This window comes from Dysidea avara, chromosome 5, assembly GCF_963678975.1.
Source record: "Dysidea avara chromosome 5, odDysAvar1.4, whole genome shotgun sequence".
NCBI classification, from domain to species: Eukaryota; Metazoa; Porifera; class Demospongiae; order Dictyoceratida; family Dysideidae; genus Dysidea; species Dysidea avara.
This window is the reverse complement of record NC_089276.1, coordinates 12,347,320-12,366,852: the sequence shown is the minus strand read 5'-3', so window position 1 is coordinate 12,366,852 and position 19,533 is coordinate 12,347,320. Positions and strand designations below refer to the sequence as shown.

At 37.6% G+C, this 19,533-nt stretch overlaps 1 protein-coding gene across 3 annotated transcripts; it reads right to left on the bottom strand.

Moving 5' to 3' along the window:
- Window positions 1-287: 287 nt before the first annotated feature.
- On the bottom strand, window positions 288-16,946 carry LOC136257038 (broad substrate specificity ATP-binding cassette transporter ABCG2-like). Of its 3 annotated transcripts, none has more exons than XM_066050148.1 (16): window positions 16,701-16,946; window positions 15,671-15,730; window positions 9,430-9,529; window positions 8,863-9,015; window positions 8,639-8,790; window positions 8,426-8,580; window positions 7,443-7,523; window positions 7,120-7,280; window positions 7,002-7,064; window positions 6,353-6,435; window positions 6,194-6,286; window positions 6,013-6,137; window positions 4,189-4,343; window positions 2,805-2,894; window positions 2,680-2,756; window positions 288-477 (listed from the first exon to the last, which is right to left on the bottom strand). In XM_066050148.1, the coding sequence occupies exons 1-16, from the start codon at window positions 16,943-16,945 to the stop codon at window positions 312-314; spliced, it is 1,959 nt and encodes a 652-aa protein (XP_065906220.1). In that variant the 5' UTR covers window position 16,946; the 3' UTR covers window positions 288-311. The 3 variants fall into 3 exon arrangements, with proteins under 3 accessions (XP_065906220.1, XP_065906221.1, XP_065906223.1); XM_066050149.1 differs by having other exon boundaries at window positions 7,120-7,277; XM_066050151.1 differs by lacking the exon at window positions 7,443-7,523 and having other exon boundaries at window positions 7,120-7,277.
- Between the last annotated feature and the right edge of the window lie 2,587 nt (window positions 16,947-19,533).

Here is a 19,533-nt window from a genome sequence, read left to right as displayed (position 1 = left end):
ATGATGGAGTTCCATTATTCTCCACATAGTTACCATGGTGATGGAGTTCCATTATTCTCCTACCATGGTGATGGAGTTCCATTATTCTCCACATAGTTACCATGATGATGGAGTTCCATTATTCTCCACATAGTTACCATGGTGATGGAGCATTATTCTCCACATAGTTAAAATTTAATTATATCCTAAACTTCCTAGCAGATCCATCATAGCAGCCATTTTTGAAATTTAACCCCTGGCCTTTAATTTTAAGGCCATGCCCTATATAACTTCACAGCTTGGAGAAGTTTTTGTTACAAAAATAGTTCTAGCTACCTGCAGATAGTTACAGTAACAAATCGCAAAGTAATGTAGATACAAGTTAGCATTACAATAACATAAATCAATAATCCTAGCTCATTGGCAAGAATGCTTTGATCTGAATATCTCATTGATTCCAGTTGGATGTCTCCGTATACAGTGAGATTTTCATTTAAACTACAAAATTGAATAAAATAAGAGTATATATAATATATGTGCATACCACATGTATTATTTCAAAGGAAATACAATAAGGAGAGCATCACTCTTATTATGGTGGTATACGTGACCTTCTATACAAATGTCCAGCCCAGGTATGCCATACTAGGGCAAAAGGTATGGGAAATAGAATTCTGGATTTGTGTAGCAAACAAAAGTGCGTATCCTCACAATGAACAAGTACATTACTGTGGGTATAGGTGAAGTATAATGGAATGAACAGTAACCTGAAAGTATGCATACAGTAAGAAATGTGGCAATATTGGAGTATGATGAAACAGATATATTCTGGGTATGATCATGCATACATGGGTTCTTTAGTAGTGGTGCACCAATAAGAGATTTTGCCAATTCTCTGATTAGCTGATATTGAAATTCACACACAAAAGCCAATACCAATAACTGTTTATATTTTAACTACCAAAATTCCACATGTATTTTGCCATTTTAATCTTATTTTTATGAAAACAATATCATCAGGGCCAGTAAAATTAATCGGTCACCTCATTACCTAATAATTACCAATACCAAAAAAATTTGGGTGATAAATCAATTTATGATTATATACCAATTAGTTGGTGCATCACTAGTTCTTAGTTTTATGGTCGGTTCTTGTCAACCCGAGCACTTGTTTCTTGTCAATAACTCTTACTCTTAATTGTTACATGAGCCAGCTGCCCAAACATTTAGAAGCACTGTGAAGCCCTTTAAGCACCAGAACTGTTTATTAAAAAGTGCTCTGATATGAGCAAGTTAGGATGCTTTAAAATTATCTTATGCATTAGTATGGACCAATAAAATGTTTCCAATATGAAAACATGTCGTTTGTTTCAGTACAAACAATTAAAAGTGAAGTTAGTGAACACATGTTCACCTCTCTGATGTTACTGTCTTTGGCTGGGGCTCTGGTGAACACAAGCCAACTACGTATGCATATATATATATAGTAGTAGTACAGGTTTTTGCAATTGAATTCGTCGCCTTTGCAATTGAATTCGTCCCGTTTGCAATTGAATTCGTCGGTATTGCAATTGAATTCGTCGGTATTGCAATTGAATTCGTCCCGTTTGCAATTGAATTCGTCGGTTTTGCAATTGAATTCGTCGCTTTTGCAGTTGAATTAGTCGGTTTTGCAATAGAATTCGTCGCGTTTGCATTACAATTCGTCATAAACAAAACGGCTCCAAGAAACCAACCGTTCATTAAGAGATGAACTATTTATGCCTTGGAGAGTTACACTTGAGACACTAGAAGATAATTGAAGCTGGTAGTACACGAAGTTGATAGCTGTCTGACAAGTTAATTAGCTTGCTCGCGAGTGACCACACCCATCGCGAATGGCGTAGTAGAGTTTGGAATGTTGTTGGAGAGGCTGTAGAGGAAGAATTATTGCCTTATAAAGAGTTGTTTACTACTGTTGTACTTGAACAAGTTCTTGTAGCAGCTGCTACATCATGTTTTCATGTTTGTTCCAGCTGCCATTCTTGTTATGGACAAATTTAACTGCAAAAGCGACGAATTCAATTGCAAAAGCGACGAATTCAATTGCAAACGGGACGAATTCAATTGCAAAACCGACGAATTCAATTGCAAACGGGACGAATTCAATTGCAAACGGGACGAATTCAATTGCAAAAGCGACGAACTCAATTGCAAACGGGACGAATTCAATTGCAAAAACCTGTAAAATTCTTGTTACAGCTGTATGACACACTAGCAGACAAGCAGAGACTGACAGGTCTCTAGCACAGTAATTTTCAAATTAGGGCAGGCAAACTTGATTAATAGTTTCTCATCCCTGCCCGCATCCCTTTTTACCCCACCACCTCTAATTTCATTATTGCTGTCATCAGTCACATGCACACGTATTTTAATGCTAAGAAAGCTAACTATCATTTAACCGCACAGCAAATGTCACTTGCACCTCAAAAAAATGGCAGTAAAACGTTTAGTACTAGTTCTTAAAAGGCTTTAGCTAACATTGATTATTGTAACAGACAGCTTGATTTGGAGTATTTTCTTTAACAATGAATAATGAAAAATGACCTTCCGCCCACATGGAAATCTGAATTTTTGTGGATGAGAGACAAGTAATCAAGTTTGCCTGGCCTTAGCCATAGGTCACAACACAACTTAGACACTTTGTACAGTGGTACATACCAATTCATATTATCATTTGTTTGATTAAAGATCCTATCACAATAAACACCATTCTCTAGTTCATTTGTATACAGTGCCTATAAAAAATAATATTAACTATTAATTGCAGTAACATACCTACTTACATTTAGAGCATATCTAAAAATACTCAAGTACTGAATCCAGCTAAGCCAGGAACTAAGACTGTTAAGATTAATAAGAAATCCACCAAATACCTGCAGGATATGAATTTACATACAAGTACACAATGGCCATACTCGCAAACAGAAGAATTGGCTGTAATGATTAATGAAATGCAGGACACTTTTTTTTATTTTACAAAAAGAATGTATGCAAACTCCTTATTTATAGATTATTATGTCTATGCATGCCTCCATGGATGTGAATAGCTACATATACATTGTAGAGTTTATTAATACAGTACATGATTCATACTGACAAGGGTTTCCACAACTTGCAAAATTTTATATGTGCATGCTTATAACAAAGACACAATACAAGCCAGATAAAGGTTGAGACATCTTAATAGAGCAATCAGACATTACAGTAGAGTTGTCACCAAAAGAGTTGCGTACTTACCCACTTTCTCAAGGTTTCTAGCTACATCCTTATATGACAAGTAGAAGGAAACATTAGGAATTTTAAAGATCATAGAAAAAAAGCAGGGAAACAAGGGAGGTTACCTACACCTGCAAATATACATACTAGTGAGCATTTAATCCCTACTTCAATCAATACTCACGACTGAATTAGGGATTAATGTTGCAGTAGTATATCTGCAGGTGTAGGCAACCTCCCTTGTTTCCCTACTTTTTATATGCACGCATAAAATCCTAATCCTTGTTTGATTAACATTATGAACTTGCATATATTGCATCAAAAGAAAGAACAGCATCATACATATCATAAAATTGATTTTGCATCTGGACACACCCCAACCATTAATAACTACAGAAGTGAAGCGACCATTATACTGTGTTTCAACTATGTATGCTCAGCTGTTACTCACGAAGAGCAGTACACGAAACATCTCTGCAAGTAATCCAGTCACTACGGAAAATACGGGAAATTCCTGTTATATAAACATGATCGTTAGTCAGCACAGCCACAGGGAGACCGTGGCACACTACTGCAAATGGACAACTTGTGTTGTCAGCAAAGTGCAATACAAAGGTACATTGTACAATCTGCAGTGAGCCAACAGGCACTTAGCTTGTTGGGCTGAAGCAACATCCAACAGAGGAAAAATCAAGGCTGTGGCACTAGAATTGTGGTTGTCTGAAGGCATTATTAGTAAGTAAGTTGATCAGTCAGTCAAGCAGTAGAAAATTCCTCAGCACAGTGCAAGCTACAAGTGAGCTAAGAATCTCACACAATTAGCTGACAAAGTCTTTCAAAGTTGATGAAAAGATGGTGCAGTGTGTACACAGTTCATATATTTTATAGCCACCGTTATCATTTATGCCACATGTACACCCCCTCCCACCAACACAACACATCCCAGCTTACCAACTGAGTAACAAACACAACAGGAATACAGATACTGATTAAATAAAGTTTCCTTATTCCAGCACTGATAAGAAGTGTTGTTGTAGAAGCAGACAGTGAGGTTAATAATATTGTCATGAAGTAAACAGTAAATCTATAAATATCCTTCTTGAGACCTGGTCAAACAAATAAACAAAATATAGCATACAAAGATGATGTGATTAAGGAAAATTTACAGAATGTGTAATTATAATTTTAAGTTTTAAGCAAACAAGCTAGTTTAACATACCCTGTATAAAATTTTCCAGGATTAAGTGTATATAGCGGTATCAACATTATTACTATAGGTTCCCCAAAATTTTGGCATCTCTAAATATTCAGCACTCCCTGTGCTTTGAACGAAATGTGCTCTAAATTTTGGCAAGCGCAGGAAAGTTTCTAATTATAAGTGCGCTAATTTTTCGACACTTGAAGTACTAGTTGATGAAGGTCTCTCGAGTATACTGATGATTCCCAGTGACCTCACACAATATGCTACCTCGATGCTGGATGAAGCAGTAAAATTGTTCAGGGAACGCACCCAACGATATGATCGTGTGACATCACGGCTACCGCAAAACGATCTTTACAGAATAAAATCTCTCCTGGCCCCACATCTTCTTGTAACATGATACACCCTAAGATAACGCATTGTTAAGCCATGGAACACTTCATGCAGCATCTGGCAGCAAGATTTATCATGAGATAGTTTAATAATATTGATCATGGTTTCTATTTTTATTAATTGTTGAAATCCTCATTTTTACATCTGGGTGATTGTATTCAAAAGCAACTGATGTAGTAATGACATTGACCATCCCTCCTGGATAATGTAGGCAATCATAGTATATAGCGCTATGGCCAAGTGAGTGTTGTGGTATCGTCAGCTCCGCCTCAATGCGCTCCTGTTGGTCCCTGTAGAAGAAATCCAGAAAGTAAGCAGAAAACGGATTGCAAATAACATAGCCATGAAGCATGCAGACTGCATTAGGGATAGATCCCTAAAAATTTGACATATAGCACCGGGTTGGTACATTTTTTCCTAATTGTTCGGCCAGACACAAACGGAATTAATTTATTTCTGCTGAATTTTTAGGGAATCTGCGGTAGTTTGTTTAAAAATTGGCGAGGATTTTCTTGTAGCCAGTGAAGTATCTGGGGATGCCTCTAGTAGTACCTGTACCATTTCAAAGAACTCAGACACCCTACCTGAGGATTTTGTATGCAAGATTGAAATACTCTTATGAAAGAGTCAAATACTCTAATAAAGCAGTCACAGTATTCAATGGGATTCAAAGTATACAAGCAGTTTACCAATCCATGATGTTACAAAGAAACCATGTACTTCAAAAATGATAAAATAGTAGAGTTTTTACTTTGCTTTCTTGAATTTTTGAAAAGCATATCCTCTGTTTTGGCAGCTTTACCCTGTGCCCTAACAAACCTTACAGTTTAGATATGCCATTGTATGCTGGCAACAAAATCATGTCCAAACTTGTCTTAGTGGCATTCCCTTAGAGATAGGTTTGATACAATGACAAACCAAAAGAATATACCCATATTTTAGTCACTCAAAGGCTCAAAGGTGGACACGAATTGTATTCCCTCAATGTAAAGTTGAGATGGTTTCATGAACTTATAGGGAACAGTAGCAACACATCTATAACTACAATGATTATTTCAGAAAATTTGCTAGATTTGTAAATAGTGTCAAACCAGTAACAGCTACATACATAATTAGGAAATTTTCATGAACAAGTAAATAGTTACATATTACACTGATTATCAGCCAAACCACAAACATACCTATCATCCAGTATGTTATAGCTGAAAAGATTAGTCTCATTATTAAATTCATTGGTAGCAATTCAAAAACAACTTTTGAAATAAAATATGCTGAAATTCTATAATAGCTGGATGCAGCCTCCTGCCTGTAACAGTTAATATAATACAAACATGTCAATACAATTGTGATTAAATAACTAACACAAATAATGGACGTTCTTTTAAAAATGGTACTGCAGCACTAATACCTCCAAACACCACAGTCATTACAGTTATCAGAGTCAACGCACCAGTTCTACAAAGATTTCACATATAACGTTACTAATTGTGATTGACAGTAGGGTGTAGTGATATGGTGTACCTGTTTTGATATCCTGCAAAATTATTTTTAAGTTGAAAGAAAACAGTGCCAACCAGTGTTGCCAAAATAAATATTACCATCACCTGTGAAGAGTTATAAATGTGTAGTCAAATTGTAGTACAGCTTTTGTATTTTGATTGGATAATATGGTATATGCAAATTAACACACTGATATAAGCACCACAGGGATGTGTTTGGGTATGTATTCTTTAAGCACGAGAGAAGGCTGAGGACACATGTATAATTTTTTCATCAAAGTGCCCAGTATTTTAAGACTTTTGTAGCAAGATGAAAAACTTCTGAAAAGAATTAGCTTTAAACGTTACATTTACCTAAGGTAGCTGATTTTATTTTATCTGGTAAAGGCATCATAATAGTTCAGATTTTGAAATTAGCTCTGCAGTATTTCATTATACAGTGAAAACTCAAGTCTTTATCTGTAATAATGGTGTACATTGATTTGAAAGAGGCACTACTATGATTGCACATGGCAAATGCATTTCATTCATCTGAGCTGTGAGTCTGTGACAGTGCTGCATGCATTGTAATAGTATTAAACTTCTTATGGGTGGACAGAAGCACAACTTCCATGATTTATGCTCTCAGAGTACAATAGACAATGCAATCAGTCATTTGTTAATAAATATACCTGTATTGTGCTAATAGGATTTCGTATCAGATTCTTCATAGTACGAGCTGACAGTACTAATACCTGTGTCCATGTAGATGACATCATTTAGACATGTAACACACAAGAACGTACGTACTTGCCATAAAAACCTTACAGCAAATTTTTGATCATCTGTCCTATTACGTGCCTCTTTTACCAGTATCATAACTTCATTATTTGTATCATCGTGTTGTGAGCTGTCCTTGTAAGCCAAAGCAAGTTGGTTGTTACACAGAGACATAGTTAAGGTCATTCCTTCTGTCCAATAATGGCATGACTGGTAAACACATGTGACTAACAAAATATATGAACAAGACTATATACGTAGGTGCAGCCACACAGATAGTTTACATATGTATTATTACCAAGAGTTTATAATATGGGAGGGCCCTCTCCCATATTTTAAACTCTTGTTATTACCTGTTTGCTTCACTATCTCATTTTGTACCACAACATTGAGAAAGAAGTCAGCAGGATTATCATGTTGTCTACATTTATATCCTAAAAAAATTAACCACCCAACATATAATTATGATGAAGTCACATGCATAGCTAAATCAGAAAATTACATCTCCACCATTATGTATCGGATCTAGATGGGTTTTGGTTGAAATCTCCTTTAAAGTTAGCTAAGCTGTCTAGTAGCTATATAATCGCTGTTTTGACAATAATTCATCACTGCAAACAATGCTAGATACCCGCCAACAGTGTGCATGCAACTAGCATCCATTAAGCCGTTGAAAACTTTTCATCTCCAAGATATTCTAATAGAGCAGTCAAGTTACCACTCTTAGAGGAAACAAAGTTAGTTGTAGTTTAGGACACATTTTTCCTTAAGCACTGTTTAAAGCAGTAAATTAACTGATTATGAACTAAAAGCAGCCAAAAAAGTCCAAATTCGCAGTATACCGTAGACCCCTCCCCCATTATTTTATTCCCTTAGCTATATTGTAAGTACTTTCTTTTCGGATTATTGACATGGTAAATACTGAGAAACCACTTTCAGTTATGTATGTTGCAGGACATCAAAACTGCAAACATGAGTATAACATGCAAACCTTACTAACAATACACTACTTGCACACAGTGGACACATACAAGCAAAGCAAGCAAAAAGGAAAGCCGTGCAAAATACAGCCATTGCTGCCCAGTGAACCGGCACTGGGATGCCTATACACCAGTTAGATACTCGTGTCTTATGCAAGCAAGGGGCAGGACTGTCTAGGTATAATGGAGAGAGGTTGTGGAACCCGAAGTTCCACAATGACCCCAACACCGCTAAGTGAATTAGGCAAATTCCCAACACACACACACACACACCCACACCCACACCCACACCCACACACACACACACACACACACACACACACACACACACACACACACACACACAAAAAACACACCAAGGTTTTTGAAGTACTGCAGTGCAGTATCTCCAGCAGGACCATGATACACCAGATATCCATTTGACAATAAGGTCAGTGTGTCAAATAGTTCATACACAGAATATTGAGATTGATGTATTGATAAAATGATCACCCTGTTTTGTTTACTTGCCCTGCGTTAGTGAGTAATAAAAAGTAAAGTTCACCATGGACTGCACAACTGGTATATACCTTTTCAGCACTCTGATCAATGATAAAGCACTGGATACATCCAACCCAGCTGTTGGTTCATCAAGAAATACAACACCATCATCTAAAACTAGTTCCATTCCAATGTTAGTGAGTTTTCTTTCTCTTTTAGAAATACCCTCAGTTGCACCTACCTGGGAGTGTCAATTGTGTTAGGATAAACACAAATGTGTACAGTATATATAACTGCATGGGTACATATTTACCTTCTTATCAGCAACAGCAGTCAAGCCTAGCTCCTTAATAACAAGATCAACTTTTCGTCTTCTATCTCTTCTGGTATATGTTGATGGTAACCTCAGAGCAGCAGAGAAGGTGATGTTCTCTTTAACAGTAAGTGTTCCCATTACAATGCCATCCTAAATGACATTGTGCATTAATCAACACTTGTAAGCATACTAGGGCTGAAACAATCCTGGTTTTTATAGTATTCAAGTACTCTCTAGAGTTAACGATCGAGTACTCATGAATACTAGCTACTTGTAGTGATACCCATTTAACATGTTTAGTACCAACCTTAAACAGTTTACAGCTTTTCAAGTAATAACAGTGATACACACACTGCCTGACAATAAAAATTATGCCAATCAAACTCTACAGCCTTTATTGCATCACTCCCTGATGACAAATACATCATGTGAGCTGGATCACATGATCTTAACAAGTACTCAAGAACTAATTTTACTATACGGGTACCAATATCCTTATCGAGTACTCACCGAGTATTGGTATTTGTTTCAGCCCTAATGTGTACAATCTGTGTACCAGCATACCTTAATGACACAGGCTGATCTGGCTTTAGCTGTACATTCTTCACCATTTATCACTACTTTTCCACGTTTATCCTTGTGACCAGCGAGAATATCTAACAACCTGTGAATACAAAAATTACATTAATAAACTGAATTTTTAATTTTTGTTATTATGATCAATCTTGGATAGAATTTCAATGCATGCAAGATCCCAATAAGTTATTAATCACTATCCCTGCATGAATGCTTGAATGCCTCCAAACTAGGGAGTCAACACAAACTAATGATCACATACCACCACACAATGACAATACACTGATGGTCTAAAAATGGGTTAGTGCTATTAAACATCACTCGATGAAATATGTTACGAATTAGTGACTGGGCTCACACTATCAAACATCACACAATAGATTATTTCATGGATTACTGATACTTTTGGTACAATCAAACATCACTTGATAAATATACACCATGGATTACTGATGCTTTGGTGCTATCAAACCTCATCAGTTACAATTCAGGACCACTTACAGAAAGAAGGGTGCATAATGAATAAGTGAGAAAACGGTATGAAGGATGAGACCATAGATAACAGATGCCCCATACTATCACAAGACTAAGGTATTGGATATTCCTATGAAACCAAAGAAGACAAATACACCAGATGAAGACATAGGGAGCTGTATAGATAATGACACAACAGCAAACTTTAGAACAGCAATTAGCCAGACAGAGACAACAGCACAGATGGAGATGACTCACCCCACAATGCTGTTAGCATCTATTTATTATAATTTTAATATTTAATCATCTTCAATGGCTTCATGTCTACCATGAGGTCATTTCATTAATCAAGTATTACTGGGTTTTGTATGGCTTTCAAAGTGTTGGTCTGTGTATTAATGTATTGGTTGTTATAGTACAACAGTATCACATTTCTATGTACTTGTGTTGGGAAAGCAACTAGTACCAACAAAGAAATGAGGCATATAGATATACACAGAAGCTCATAAGTGCCAAAGGCATTCCATGAGGTTGTGTGGTAACAGTGCTGAAATTCAAAATTACCTAATATGGAACACCACTAATAGTGTTGAAACCTCACCAACCACACAGGCCACCCAACACACCTGCTTACTGAGCTTCTCTCATTATTACACTTATTAAACAAATTCACTAGTAGCTGTGCAGCAGAGATGAGCAGCACCAGCCATGATCAACAGTTTTAGCCCGTTTGCTAGGTTGGTTAGCAATACTTCTCTTTTTTCCTGTCTCACATGCTATGAGCTCCTGGTATACATAATTACGACATTTTGTGTGCATGAAATGTCTTTAGTTTAAATTCTGACTCTGTGTATAGCTGCATTACTACGCTATACCTTTGCTGTTTTGTAATTGTACTAATGCAATGTTATTGTTTATATACCAGCAAAATTGTATTTATGAAATGGATTAAATAGAACTGTCTTTAAGATTTCACAAATACTCTATACTAATTGACCATCTACCCATACAATGTCTGAGTGATTAGCACTGAAAAGAAAAAAATTATACACTGTTTTGGTACAGGTAAATCTCCCCAATGGAAGCCATACAATGACTGCTTTTTATGGAGTGGGCCATTTAGCCTGAGGAATTTATTCAACCAAGTGTGTATGGTTAGGTGATATTATCTTAAGCCTACATGGTGTGAAATGGATCTGTTTCAACACACGTGCTACGTTGCATTCATCAGAGGAGAGCAATCATAGATATGGAAGACACAGCTTACTGTGAGTGAAATGCTTGCAACTGCAAGGAAGCAATGGTGTTTGTAGTCATAAGCCGCACAAACTACTGTGTAGGTTTCCAGGTAGTTAGCTAGATACACACATCATGCTTGTTAAAGTTTGCCTAAGCGCACATGTTATGTATGAATGCTATGTCAGAATGTGCTGAGTTGCATATGTAAACTTTAGGGGGGGGGTACCCTCCACCCAGCTCAGCAACCTCCTTCTTGAAAAATCCTGGATCATCCCTTGTCATTAGCTACACACATCAACCTTTAGAAAAAGTTCCAGCTATCAACCAGCCTGATTTGAAGTGTAGTAAATAATTGCCTATTACTGTACTGTAGCTGAGTAGCACAATCATGCATGCTGGTCAAGGGCGGCGGAACAGGAGGGGGGCAGGGGGGCACATGCCCTCTATTTGAAAAGTAAGGGAGCAGTCCCCCCCAAATTTGGCTGGAAACTTTACAGCATTCACAGCAGCATACATGTGTGAAAATTATAGAAGCACAAATACATATAACGGGAGGGGTATTAACGTTAGTGTCACACAGTTCAGTGACTGTTACGTATGCAGATACATAGCTTACAGCTTAGTGAATCACATGATGCATCCAATTGTAACCCACAATCGATTCCTATACTTTTGCATGCACAATTAAAGTACATTGGTTTAAATTGCACTCTGTAAAAAGATGTGACCAGCTGCAGTGGGCAGGGAATGTTGTTTCCGAAGATAATTGTTGTTGTAATGGTATACGGGACTACAGCAACGTATTCATGAGTAAACTGGATAGGAACAGCAACTGTACTGGAGTATTCTAATTGGAGAGCAGCAGTGCTACTTTGTGAAAAGATCAGTCGTTACTATAATAATGTACAATACATTGATGGAAGGCTACCAACATTGTTTAATATGTGGCTACCGGGGTATTGTGATTGATTCCAATGTAAATCACATGACTTACTGATCACTCAACAAAAATGAGTCACCATTGCTACAACAGAGTGAGGGTGAAGAGTAGTGGATGAAATAAACAGGGGTGCACTACGTACAGTATGTAGCCATAGTCAATAGCTAGCGTAATAAGGCTCACACACAATAGCTAGCTAGGTATGCATAACACATTTTTATATTACTTTATTAGGGGCCCATATGAGGATGGGCTCCAAAACGTATGCAGAATCAAACTGTTTGTAGGTTCTACTACCGCTAGGTAACTGGACTTTGGAAGGTGATTGACGTTCTGTCTTGGGATACCTGGTTGTTGATTGTGTAAGTGCTCCCCCCCCCCCCCCCAATTGCGGACAGCTTCCTCCACTGATGCTGGTACAACAGTCACCACTACTCTAGTTGGTTCATGTTCACCTGCCAAAAACACTAGGTGACCAGGTGTTCACTGCTAATGGTTTGTGCTAGAACAAGCATGTTTTCATGCCTTACACATGCTGAGTGACATTTAAAGGGTAATGCTTAGCCAGCTGGCCAATGTAACAAAGAGTTATTAACAAACAAAAAACAAGAGCTCAGGTGAATGCAAACCAACTATAAGACCATCCGGTCCCATTACAATAGCCATGTCAAGTATATGCTGTCAACTCAAGTACAATGCCTACCTACCAAACAGTACGGTAGTACGTTATAACTGTGATCGTCTCAGCAAAAACCTGTCTAGTTTGCAAAACTTCCAAATTTCTTTTTATTTTCTCAGCATTATCTGCATAGTCAAAGGAATGGTTCACCAAATTTCAGTCGATTATGGTGAGTAGTTTTGGAATTATAGCGCTAGAAAGTAGGAAAAGCAAGGAAATTGATTTGCACAGTGAACATACTAAAAATAAACTACAGGCGCACACATTAGCAGCCATAACTTCCATTTGGATTAGTCTACAAAGTTGGGACTTGGCTTACAGTGTTCACCATGGATTCGCAGACCAGTAAAGGTATAGTTCTAGCCCTGCAATCACTTGCGCATAGGCGTATGAAGGCAGTTTTATTGAAGAAATGGCAATGATTTTGTTTACATCTACCGCATTGTTACAATGCGATACACAAACCATTGGAGCTACAGAAATGAAACAAAGGTTTTCGAACTCCCCATGAGTAGGCAAATAAGATGGTATATAGGTTTAATCAATTTAACACTTCCTTTCCTGAGTAATCAATGGTGGATCCAGGATGGGGCATTTGGGGCAAATTCCCCCCCCCACACACACAGACACCTTGTGGAGGAGTCATACTTTTGATTAAAATACTTAACTTTATGCCAGGCTAAGATCAGCTTATAAAACTCACGACATTTTACTAGCATTTATTATGAAACTAAAGCGAACCATAGCTATGAAATTGTCATCCAGCACTTTCGTGCGTACTAAGCACCTCTAAAATAATTTATCGGGTTGCTGTTGTTTAAGACGTTCAGAGCCTTTTAAACAGCTTTAAAGACTTCACAACCATCTGCACATTAGCAGAAATGCGGTGACTACTCTATTAGGGAGTTTTGTCGTAATTCAACTTGCATCTCCAGTATAGTTGTAGATCTAACTTCAGTATTCAGTGGATCCTAGAGTGGTGGTTCATTATGGTATGTATGTTTAATTAAATCCTTAGAAATGCTAAGCGTGTTCATATGGCTTTCGGCGACATTCGTGGTCATGTGTGGTAAATACCTATCGCTGAAGATTTTCTTAACGTGATTCATACCACCAATGAATTTATTACCACTTATGGTGCATTTTGTAGTCTTCTAATGGATCGTGGTATAGAAAGCTACTGTAGCATGATCGTTTACTTTCAATTACCGAAATCCACAAAATTACTATAATAAAACTCTCTAATAGAGCATTCAAGTTTGACCGAATTTCTGCTAATGCGAAAGGCCAAAATGGTAAAAATCAACAATGAGTTACTACTAAGAGGTGTATTATTTGCTGCTTCAAAAATGCAACAACTAACAAGAGGATCTGGCTCTCCCTAACCACCTACAACTTGCCTCTTTGTGCCCCTCCCCTTGCCAGGTCCTTGGTAATGGCTCAATTAAAACTTGCATAAAATTTCTTTTTAACACACGTATTCGTTTTTCTCAATACACATGCTTGTGCAAACTAGACGGGTTTTCGCTGAGATGGTTACAATTAATAGAGATTATGGAGGGTTGAAATGGCATGAAATGCTTCCAATAGGTTGCTACTTTTTTTAAATTATTATTCAGTGGAATTTTCTACTGAATGCCTGACCAGGAGCTTATAAGCGCCAAAGGCGTGAAGGAGCGTGATACTAGTGGTTCCAACATTTGACTAATTACTTAAACCTCAGTCCATGTAGGGCATTCATCCTATATTCACTGCTACTCAGTGGTTTATTGCATCATCACTTTTAAGCTGTTAATTTTCAAAGGAAGCCATGATGAGTCTAAGTACTTGTGTGCTATTTGTAAACTAAAAGAGACTGAACAACTCTTAACAATGAACTAAGTAGCCATATGTTTTGTAAGCTCTCTGTGCTGTACTGAGGACCAGAAACAGAGCTGTGTTGAAATAATTCTTTTAATTACCCTACCAGTATTACTGACACTCTATGGCTGCATATTAACTGCTAGCACCTGTTAACATAACCAAGCACAGCCCAGGAAATTACTGCTCTCTTTATAAGGACATGTTTCATTAACAAAAGATAGAACACAGCTATATCCTGAGTGTTACGCTCCTTCGCGCCTTCGGCACTTATAAGCTCCTGGCCTGACTGACTACTGCCTATGCCTTCAGACAAATATAACTCGATAATGGATAATAAGGCTATGGGTTTGACTTTCACTGTTTGATGTCACTTTAGCCCGACAGGTGTCTGTCTTTTAGCATACCACAGTATGTACAATGTATGCTTAATGGACTTATATAGCTACCTGTGTCCTCTGTTGTGTCCCATTTATCTTTTCTGACAGTACAAGGTGTTGATTCATGGTAGTTCCACAGTGGGAATTGTCCAAGTTTTCTGTTGTGGCTGGATTGATTGCAGAGGCCCTCCTCATAGCATTCTTTGTTTGCAATGCTATGTAACAGGCTGAACGTAGCTGAAAAGTTCACTTTGGCAATTGATATTTAGAGTGTACGTTCAGACAAAAACAATAAGCCATTCTTTCTTCTAATGCTACATGCACAGGTTCACCAGTCATAATAATGCTACAAAGAAGAAACAAACAAGTACATGAAAAATATGGGATAAAAAGTAGTGAAACAAGGGAGGACTACACCTGAAGATATGCTAGTGGACATTTACTGTAATCCTTAGCTACTTCAGTCTATCCACATGACTGAAATAGTATTATTTTCAGGTGTAGGCAACCTCCTCCCTTGTTTCACTACTTATTTCTTTGATACCTAATCTAAATTAAAATTCCTAATTTTCCTTGTACTTGTATAAAGACATATAAATGGTGATAGGACTATAGTTTTGCTGCGTGTGGGACTATAAATGTACAGTAATAACTCACGTGGTCTTTCCACTACCAGTTGGTCCCATGATAACGTTCAGACCAGTCCTCATAATACCACTACAAAAATTATAGGTACCTGTGATCATCATCCCATACAGTTTAAATATGCAGTAAAGTTCTATTGCTATAATTGTAGATTAGGCCACATAAACTTAATCATTAGTTTTTTAACCACCAATATTCTAAGACAATGTGGGCAGGCAAATTTATAAATATTTAAATTTCGTTCCTATACTTGAGATAGCAATTACAAATAAAGCTCACATAACCAAGAATACAAGGTTTTTTTAGTCTGCCATAGCTATAGGTCACTAAATTTTAATACCCTGCATTCAGCCACAAATGCTGTACTACAAAAAAATCATTGATATAGCTAGCAAGGAAAATGGAATTAATTTTAAATTTGACCTTTAAGCTTTTTATTAGTACTTGCTGAAGAGAATGTATGCAAACACATAGTCAAAATGTTGTTCCAAAGGAGTGTGGTTAATTGCCTACACACACACGCACGCACGCACGCACACACACACGCACGCACGCACGCACACACACACACAGAGTGTATGCATGAGTGTATGTGCGTGCATGCACATGCCAACGTGCATGTGTGTGTGTGCGCGTGCGTGCATTGTACACACACATGCCGGCAAGCACATACATGCACACGCGCACACACAAAAGCAAGGCCTTCAGCTTCCGTGCTAGCATGGTCACACCTACCAGCACTGGGACACCTGTGTGCTACTCAGGAGCTAGAAATCAGTGCAGGAAAATCCTCCTGGGGCAGGGTTAGTATAGTAACCCGTAGGAGGCTATACCATGTCCACGGTGAATGTGGGCATCTGAAGTCCCACCTGGACCTTCACCCACTGCGTGAGACCATAGACTGATATTAGAGAGCACCCTGCGGCGCTCTCTATGGTGAGACTTGGACAGTTGACACACATACACGCACGCACACGCACTACACAACATAGCTGGCTCTAGTTGCGTGTAGTTTAGCTCAACGCCAACTATGTAGACTTACCTCACGTGGTGGAGGACTTTTTTGGGTCTCAATTTTCGAAAACACCGATCTCGCTGGTCTACTTCATAACTAATATTGTGAAATACGACATGTCTTATCGAGTTATGACGCTGGCTAGCGATGTCAGAAAATGTGCTCTCTGCTTCACTACACGAGCCGTAATCCACCGGCTCCGTCCTGTCTTTCTGACTAAGTGACGAAATCTCTGATTCCGCACTGCCTTCAACAAGTTCAACCAAAGCCATCACCCACCGAGCATGTTTGAGAGTGGTTAATGATTAGACTGATTACGGCAGTTACAAACGCTTTTAAAGTGATATGGGACCTACGTGCGTTACGCGTGCGTTAATTAACTAGCTGTTAGCTAATTAAGCCGATATTTAATTGATAAGCTAATTTGCATATAAGGACATTGGATATCCGCACTGAGTAATCGGATATTGGGCTTGAGATTTCGGATTTGTCACTTGGCGCGACCTCCAGGGCCACCGTAGATCACCCCCAGACGAAGGGGCGGGCGGCGCCAGTTATAGACTATAGGATCACCGAAACTCCCTTATGGACTTGCAGGCACGAACACTATATTATACGATAGCTACATCATTACATTTGATTTCTCAGGTTTTAAAAAAACTGGTCAAACAAATAAGTAGCAGCAACTACCCTAATAGAACAGTCACGGATTTTGTATTTTTAACAGTAGCTTGACACAGTCTAACAAGATATGAACTGTTTCCTGGGGGAATGCATGTATGCCTGTTGTATGCTTCAAACTGCACCGGCATGGTTCCATGTCTTGACTCTTTAGTCTGCTCGGCTGCTCCTGATACTATGCCAGCAGATCTAGAAGTAAGCATAATCAGCCTCTTATGCCTCTATCAATCATTTTTAGCATATGTTTTAAATGTCAACTTAAAGATTATTTTTTGGTGAAAATTGTCACCAGATGCCCCAGACAATTTAAGTGTATACATGCAACAGAAAATTTAGAAACTTGTCACCTGGAGTCTTCCTTGATCCACAGGGGAAACGAAACTATGCATAGCCACAATTATCGATTCTATTGAATATCAAGGAGTGAAATTCTACGAAGACCATGCAAGATTTTCTGATATTGACTTGCTCAATGGTTTGAATTCTTAGGTAAGAAGAGACTACATACAAAATTTTAGGGTCTTTTGATTTGGTCACTAGCTATAAAATGTCACAGACTCACAGTAATAATTATTATGGTGCATGGTCAATACATTATAAAGGTAGCAAGCAATGAGAATTTGGGAGAAATTAAACAAATTTAAATTGGGATTCCACACATTTTAATTTTAGACATCTCAGCATGCAATTAATCTATAGAATTTTCATACAAACCGTCCATAGTATTTTTGAAATAATTATTATACTGGTAATGGAAACCAAAATTTAGCACTGATGGAATTATACTCCTATACATAACCTGTAGATAGTTATGGGTATGTGTGGAAGTCTGCATTGCTTTGTCAAATTCAGTCACATAGCTATAATAATAACAGTCTTGTGGCCAGACCACTTTTTCACTTTTGTAGGGGTGGGGCACTGCACAAAATAAATAAAAGTGGTCTAGGCGTAAACTAGACTAATAAAGAATTTCACTGCTTGTACTGTATCTTCTGCTTTTAGTGCAATGATAAATTAATTATTTGCTAATTATATGATAGAAAGAAAAAACCTATGGTGATAGGAAGTTAGGAACCACTATATGTGTATGGTCTTAGCATGTCCAACTGGTGATCCATAACTTGATTTGTGAATAATATACTTGAAATTATGCCCCTAACATATTTATTATATTGGTGAATTTTTAAGGTAAAAACATGAAATGATGTGACTGGAAGAATATAAGATCCTTTTGCAGATCTGGTCACTATAATTATGTTATTCATGCTAATCAAAGTCTTTTTTCACTCTATGCTATATAACATACTGGTAGTAGAAACTATTATACACAGAGTCCTTGCAAGTTTGATTCACACTCACATGTAACCTTGAGATAATGATTACTGAAGGCTGTGTTGAGAATAGGGACTTGAGAAGGATGTACTATATAGGAGGCCAAAATTGTGTGTATGTGTCTTTCTGTTGAGCACGTATGATATACAGTTACTTTGTATAGCCATCACATAATAAATAATATATATAATACGTCTCACAATACAGGACAAGTATATAATTATGTAGTTTACAAAAATAACACACATTTGAGTTACTTGCGGTTTTTAATAGACCTCAAACTGACATATGCAAAGGTCAGTATGACAATGATATATATATATAAGAATATATAGTGATAGTTCATTGAACCAAATATTGTAGTGCCATTAGAGCCAGCTAGTCTGATTATGTGTGTACAACTCTTGACAGCATGCGTCATTGCAAGGTCTTATCATTTCAATGTATATGGGTTTACCTTGTAGTCCATGCAGTCGAGTGATCTAAGGTAGACGTCTCCACATACAGTGAGATACTGTTGGTTGTATAATCAATCAAAAAGGCTTTGATTAGTGTATGTACGTAGTATAAATTGTTATTAACCAGGTATGGGATCACAGTCAGCCAAAAAAACATCTGTGGGTGCACACCTAATTTCCTGGAATAGTGAGCACATGACTGGCTTTCTGCCTTAGCAATGCAATTGGGGAATTACAAATAATTGGTGAAATATGTCTAATTGCAATAACTATAATTTGCATGTATTAATGTAATTATGTATGTTGATTGACTTCCTACTTATCAGGAGACATAATTATTATCTGGGCACCTGGTTTTTAGAAGTACCACAATAACTTGAGAAATTGAG